The sequence below is a fragment of the Corvus kubaryi genome, unplaced genomic scaffold (assembly GCF_017639235.1).
Source record: "Corvus kubaryi isolate FWS band 111438036 unplaced genomic scaffold, C.kubaryi_AGA036_p1.0 71, whole genome shotgun sequence".
In the NCBI taxonomy this organism is placed as follows: domain Eukaryota; kingdom Metazoa; phylum Chordata; class Aves; order Passeriformes; family Corvidae; genus Corvus; species Corvus kubaryi.
Genome location: NW_024582059.1, coordinates 20177985 through 20185373, shown reverse-complemented (window position 1 = coordinate 20185373; position 7389 = coordinate 20177985). Strand labels below are relative to the sequence as shown.

The 7389-nt window shown below is 55.9% G+C and overlaps 1 protein-coding gene across 1 annotated transcript; it reads left to right on the top strand.

Annotated features, from left to right (window-relative positions):
• Positions 1 to 72: 72 nt before the first annotated feature.
• Positions 73 to 5737, top strand: MEPE (matrix extracellular phosphoglycoprotein). The gene is made up of 4 exons (XM_042050046.1): positions 73 to 1383; positions 2966 to 3019; positions 3159 to 3251; positions 3362 to 5737. The coding sequence occupies exons 1-4, from the start codon at positions 1324 to 1326 to the stop codon at positions 5339 to 5341; spliced, it is 2187 nt and encodes a 728-aa protein (XP_041905980.1). The 5' UTR covers positions 73 to 1323; the 3' UTR covers positions 5342 to 5737.
• The last annotated feature ends 1652 nt before the right edge of the window (positions 5738 to 7389 follow it).

The window sequence follows — 7389 nt, the reverse complement described above, 5'->3', positions numbered from 1 at the left end:
GGGACCTGTGCAAGCAGTGCATGGAAAAATAGATTTTTTTTCTTTTTTGCCACTCTGCACTTGCACAGGTTTAGCTCGGAGGGGTTGAGGTTGAAACCCAAAAAGCAAGTGTCAGAAGACACAGCATGGTGGTGGCTCTCAGCTTGGCCAATACTGCCCTTCTGTGCCAAAGGGCCAGAACCAGGCCTGGCTCTGGATATTGCCCTTCCCTTTCTGCAGCCCTGCCGGCTTTCCCATGTTGGTCACAGTGAGCAAGCCAAGACCCACTGCACACCCTCTTATCAATAACCAAGCTGGACATGTGCCACACTAAGATCTGCGCTAATCATCAAGCAATTTTGCCTTCAGAACAGATATTTATAAACTGTGCTTTCTGTTTATCCAGCCAGGTGGAACATTTGATAGCTGTCTTTCACCACAAACACATTTTTAGCTGGAAATTACTCCCCCTGGTTATCTGCGGGTGCTGCCAGAGCTGACAAATGTCCTTGGGCAGGAGCTGATTGGCTCTCCGCACCCGGGGCCAACTTTAAATTTCAGCAAAGTGGGCACAGGCTCCACGGTCTGCCACTGGGACCTGCCTCCGACGGGGAAAGGTAATCTTCTTACCTAGCTTCCTGCCCTGTCTCTTTCTAACCCTTCAGCTCTGCTACCCCTGAGCAGGCATTCTCCTGCTTTCACTCTAGGTAAGCCACAGTGTGGATGGAGACATCCCGATCCTTGGCTGTGCACATCTCTTGAGCTTACATTGCTTTGTAGTGCTGATCCTTGTGCATGAATGTCCTTCTGGTGCTTCCTGTAGAAATGCTGGTATGGCTGAAAATAGTTTCTGGGATGCACCTGCAAGCCCAAGCCAGGGAGGTTGGGTGAAATGAGAATTATTGCCCAATGGAGCTATTGCCTCCTGCCATTTATCAATGCTGTAAAAGCCTGCCACTTTCTTAATTTGGATTTATGAATGGCTTAGCTTGTAGAAACTTTGGGGGATCATTAATTGCAAATATCCACCCAAGCTGCTTTGACAGAAAGAGTTAGGAATCTTTAATAGCTGGTGTCAGAGTGTCCACTCGGAGCTGCTGGCCGTGCCCTACACACATGGTAAGAGAGCATTGGCCTTGCTGCGAGGCATGCAGACAGGCAAGACAATGCCAAGGGCCACCGCAAAGCCTGGGAAAAGCTGGGGTCACTGGAGCATACCGCCATGGGAGCTTTGGGATAGTGGGAACTTTGAGGTTGCTGCTAACCAGGACTATTGAGGACCACAAGTCCCAGGAAGACAAACTCCAGTGATGCTTCACTTTGTGCCTCCAGGAGCAGACCAAGATGCAAATATCCCTCGTCTGCCTGTGCCTGTGCCTGCTCAGCACAGCCCTCGCCACACCTGTAAGTATGGCTTTTCCTGGATTCCCAACATGCTGCTGGAAGCGTGAGGCATACTACCTGCTGCATCCCTGCATGCTTTCAGCAGCTATGGGTTGTAGTTGTGTACACCACCTCTGTTGTTTGGGAAGGGGATTAAGGTCAACAGCAGAGATGAGCCCAGCAGGAAAAATATATATTAGCACTGAGGTGGCTGAGCATGTCCCTTCAGTTTAGCAATCAGGGCATTGCACAAGAGCCTGTCTGGGCAGCTGTACCTCTTCTCCTGGATTTCTGTGGATCTGGGCTCTGCCCAGTGCTTTTGGCCTGGGAACAGGCTGAGCCAAGCCACAGGAAAAGAGGTGCGGGAAGGATGCTCATCTTACCTGTGTGGGTAACAGCGCTCAGAGAGGCACCCTCAATTATTTTCCAGCTCTCCTAATGTGAAATTTTGAGAGATTTAACTAAAAAATAGGCAAACTAACATGAATATAATAGCAGCCATTTTTGTCCTGCATAACTGTTGCTCAGCGTACTAAATACACAGGTAGAGTGAAAGTCTGCTCCTAGAAAAGGCTTGCTTTTTTGTCAGGGTAAGGAGGAGGGAAATCCCATTTCCCTGAGGGATGGGCCTCTCCCAAATCCCATTTCCCTGAGGGATAGGCCCCTCCCGCGTGTCTTCTACCCCCCAGAGCAAGCTCTCACAACCCAGTCTGTAGTGGGGCAGCCCAGGGGAAGGCAATAAATCAGCACAGATTTGCTTTTCAGATAGGGGCACAGAAGAGAGTTAATACTATGCTGTGTAACCAGAGCTGTAATTTGACCTTTGGTACTGTTCACAAACAATGGAACAACCTACGAATATTCCATACTTTGGGGTGTGTTTCTGACCCTTCAGCTGAGCTTGGGATGTTTCAGTGATTAATTTTGCTGAAATCAAAAAGGACTTCCCTCCATGGGGCCATCTCTCGCTATGGCACATAGGGAATGCCTGAAGTGGCTTTGTGGGGCTCACAGGATGCTCCCACCAGCAGGTCCCCCAATCCTGAGGGATACATTGGCCAATACCCTCCAAAAGATGCCAGGATAATCAGGGAGAGCTGGAAGCCTGCAAGCATGTACAGAAACCTGGCTGTGCGGGCACAGATGTTGCTGCTCAGTTGCCCACTAAATACTGGGAAACACCACCAGTTAACCAGCTCTGGATTCTCATCACAGGCAGATCCAAGCAGTTAGTTGAAGCATTCTGGTGTGAGCAATGGTGCTGTGTATTAAAAATGCTCTGCAGTAAAATACTCTGCAGCAGACTCCAGGAAAAGGTTATTTGCAGACCAAAAATACCCTATGAAAACTAGCATGCAATACAATCATGCTGCAGCAAAATTCACAATACTTTTCAGACCCTGGAAATGGGGTTTTGACCTTTCCTACTATGGCTATCTTTAAGTCAGCACCCCAGGTAGTGCCTGCAAATGTATTGGCTTATCAGTGCAGTTTTCCCACCCTTCCCTGACCACTGGGTGGCCAGCAGTGGACACTGGCAGCTGCCTGGATTCTGGGGCAGTGTTTGATGCCTCAGCTCTTGCATGTGTTTTGCTGCCCACAGGTGCCACCACCGCTTCCTGGGGGAGCTTCTGGGAACTGTGTGGGACAGCACCGGGTAGGTATCCCTCTGCCACATCCTGGGGCCTCAGTGGGTACCAGTGGGACCCTACTGCAGTGCCAGGCACAGACAGAGGAACTCTTGCCAATGCATTTCATAAGAAAATTGTGGCTTTCGTTTTTTTCTTCCCCACCAGATACTTCTGAAAGGATGCAACGCCAAGCATGGCTTCTACATTTTCAAATACGTCTACTCATTCTCAACACGGAGGAACCAGACACAGATAAAGGTGAGGATGTGGCCAGGGGACACTGTGGGACCCTGGCCTGGCTGCAGTGCTCCCAGCAGCCATCCATCACCAGGGCTGTCCCTGACCTCTCCATTGTGTGTACTGCACAGAAAGAAGAGGCTGACCACCAGAGTATCATCCCCAGCCGCCGGTTGGATGAGGACAATGCCAGGCGGGAGCCACCAGAGGCCAGGACAGCCCCAGAACACAGTGACAACAGCAGCACTGAAGTAATTGAGTATGGGATTGTCCTCAAGGCTGAAAACCGCAGCACCCCGGGCATTGGCAGGGATGGTCCCAGTCCTCATCCTGGCACTGGCACGCGAGCACGTGGCAGTGGTGGTGGCACAGGTCCCACCCTGTCCAGCTCAGAGGGCAGTGGCGATCTGGATTTGGTGGTGGAAGTTGATGGCAGTGTTCCCATTCTTCCTCAGGGTGAACGCCCCAGTCAGGCTGTGGTGGGGAACAGGTCCAGTGTCAAGAGTGAGGACAAGGATGATGGTGACCCCAGAGTGGTTCCAGCGGAGGGCGCCATGACTACCGGGAGGGGGAGGGCCCCTACCACTAGAGTGGCAGGGGATGAGGGCAGCGGGGAGGCCACTGTTTCTGGCCAAGGGCAGGAGGGTGTCAGGCGAGGTACAGGGACAGGAGGCATCGCTTTGTTCTCTGTCACTGAGAAGACCGAGGATGTCCAAGTGGATACCGCTGGTGTGGATGAATATGCTTACATCCCTGACTCGGGCAGTGTCACCATCACCCGTGGGAGCCTGGGCAGCACAGACGGGGCAACCAGCTTCACCCAGGTCTCTCCGGACAAAAATGACGAAGTCAACATCTTCATTGGGAGGGCCAAAATCCACGTGGGGGAGCAGGAAACTACCCTGGCCGGTGCCACAGTGGGTAACGAGGATGACGGCATCCCGTCTGAGGGAACCAGCAGCCCCCTGCCCAGGCTGGGCGTCACTGCGACACCCAGTGGTGGTGACGATGACAGCATCCCTGCTCACAGCCAGCCTGAACGACCGGCCACCACAGCTACCCCAACCCGTGGGGACAGTGTCACCAGCAGCCCCAGGGATGGCCATCCTACTGGAGAGGATGAGAAAGGTGCCACCACCATGGGTGCTGATGGAGGACTGGTAACCCCTGTCCCCTGGAGAGTCACTAGTGGTGACATTACCAGCCCCACAGTGTCCAGCATCCGTAGGAAAGACGATGATGAGGTGGGAGGAGAGGGGCAGAGGTTCAAGGGGAAGCCAGGACATGTGGCTACCACGACCCCCCGCCAGTGGGGTAACACGGAGGCCGCTGTCACTGTCCCAGCCGAAGGGGCCAGCATCCTCCTGGCCGCTACCGAGGCAGACCGCACCACCCCGTCGGTGACAGCCAGCAGCCGCAAGGCAGGCATGAGCACTGTGCTGGGCAGGGGAGGGAGCGGGGAAGTGGGGACAGCCACCTCCCAATCCCCCCGTGTGAAGGGACGGCCCGGGGCAGGGGTGAGGGTCCGTCCAGGGGGAGCAGGGCTGAACAAGACACCCAGGACGGACAAAGCACCATCCCCAGGTGGGAAACCCAGCAGCTGGGCGTCGAGCGGAGCCCAGACCAGTGTTGGCGGCTATGATGGCAATGCTGGGGGCAGGTCGCAGGCCATCAAAGCAGGGGCTAGCCCCACTCCACAGGCAGGGCACGACATGGACAGCACGGTAGCAGGCAGGGGCCGGGAGCGGGGCCGAGGCGGCGAGAGCGGGGGAGCAGTGCCAGGGGCCGGGGACGGCCGCATTCCCGGGCACCACGGCAGGAGGCTGGGGGCTGGGGCGCCGGGCACGCTCGCGACGCTGGGCCGCAGCAGGCAGCTGGACCAGGTGAAACGCGCTGACGAGCTCCACGTCCGCGAGCGGGCCTTTTACAGCCTCGGCGGGGCGGGCGGCGGCCCCCACGGCCCCTACCCCGGCCCCGGGAGCGCCGACAGCAGCCAGTCCTCCGAGGGGGACCAGGGCAGTCAGAGTGAGAGCGGACAGATGGGACTGCAGCCCTCAGGGTGGGGATCCCCAGGGTACCCCCAAGGCCGCTGGATCCAGGGGCCCCTCTGAGGCGCGGCTGGTATCCACCCCGGCAGGCTCCAGCGGTGGAGTTGGGGGGTCCCACATGCCGCGTTTTCCCCCTTGGCGTCCCCGCCACGGGCTCTGCTCTCGCCTGGGTGAGGGGCAGGTTGCTGGGGGGCACACGGTGCTTCACAGCCCAGGAGCCAAAAATCGCTGGTTCATGCGATCTGCTGTTAATTTGGGGGAGGCTGCACATGGCACAGCAGCAGGGATGTGGGTGTGCTGTGCTAGACAGCCAGGGAACAGCAGCCATGCTACATGGCATAGGGTAGCGGTGTTTGTGCACTGATGCGAAACAAGTAAAGAAACAGTGAGAAAAAGCCTCTGTCCTCACGGTTTCACTTCCAGCTACTGGAGAAATAAAGGCATTTCTGTATCTGAGGATCTGCTGACTCTGGTGTTTGCAACGGGACTTCAGGCAGTCTCTCTGCCACAAGCAGTGTGCTGGGGGTGGGCTGGCCCCTGGGCATAAGGGGATTTCTGGCCCCAGCACTTCCCTGGCCCAACCATCTGTGGGGCTGCAATTCGGCCAACAACCCCCACACATCCCTCCCTTGGGGTATTGAACCCTACTAGCTCTTGCTCAGGCCCACCAGCCTCTCTGGGCTTGCTGGGGAGGCCCACAGAGCATCCTCCCCCTTGGCTCATCCACCTCATCCAGTGAGAAGTCCCCATCGCGCCCTCCTGATGGTGCATTTCCTGGCCACACCGTCTTTCCAGGAACACCATAAGACCCTGGCTATGCCACCGCCATTCCTGCTGCTGGCCCCTGCACGTGGACCAGGCTGGGCTTCGACATGCTGGAGCCATGGTGTCAGTGATGCCCCAAGTTAATCACTGTTTATGCAATTGCAGGTTGCTTTTTCTGTCCGAGAAGCTGCTAAAACAGGCATGTTCAGCAGCATGCCAGAGTGAACGGCACAGTGGGAGAGGTGTCAAGCCTCAAGGGGAGGGGTGCTGCCTCAGCACATGCTGGGGGGGCTTACGACCAGGGCTGTGCCCATGCAGGGAGCAGGTGGGAGCAGCCAGGAGCAGCCACAATGTCAGTGAAGTACCCACAGTGAAGTACCCACAGGTGTGCCCTCTGCACACCTGCACACAGGGAGGTGGCAGATCCTGTTACAGGCCATAGAATCACAGGATGGTTTGGGTTGGAAGGGACCATAAAGATCATCTAGTTCCAACTCCCCTGACATGGGCAGGGATGCCACCCACTAGATCAGGTTGCTCAAAGTCCCATCCAACCTGGCCTTCAACACTTCCAGGGATGGGACATCCACAGCTTCTCATGGCAGCTTGGTACTTAGGGATCATACATGGTTGATTCATGCTGGAGCACCAGGACCAGGATAACACTGTGTGTCTCACTGGTGCTAACAGTTAACACCAGCTCTCGGGACTCTGCTTTGCTACTGCTCATGCTCTCCAGCAGAAAAGGTCAACAATTACATGAGCCACTATGCCCCCGCCAGGGCATCAGGCCCTAGTGTCTCCTGGGAAGCTGCTCTGTGTAGCTTGGTGCCAGCACTGCAGGGACATGGAGATTTAGGCAGCCTGTGGCAGGGATTTGCCTGCAGTTTCCCAGGCTCGGGGCAGCATGCAGAAGACCCCCAAAGGCTCACGGACCTCCTGCGCTGGTCCATCTGTCTCAGACTGAAAGGTGCTGCAGGGCTGCTGCCCATCTGGGCTGGGTGACTCACCCCTAGAATTGTCACGGCATATCACACCCCAAGACTGATGGACTGTGGCAGTGCTCTGGGGATCTAGGGCTAGGCATGATTGCCTGATAAATTAAGAGGGTGGTTTTGGGGTCTCGCCACTGGCAGGGTTGGAACTAAGGAGTTTGCAGCCCTGGCTTAGTGCCCAGGTACCTCCATCCTCAGTCCTGACCACACCCTTGTCCGAACGATTAAGCAACATCCTTAAGCAAGGGCTGGGCACCATCTAGTGGAATAAAAAGCCTGTTGCTGGGAGTCTTTTGTGCCTGTTGAATGATGCCCAGCTTTGCCTAATGCTGGCGTTGGCACTGCTGCCCT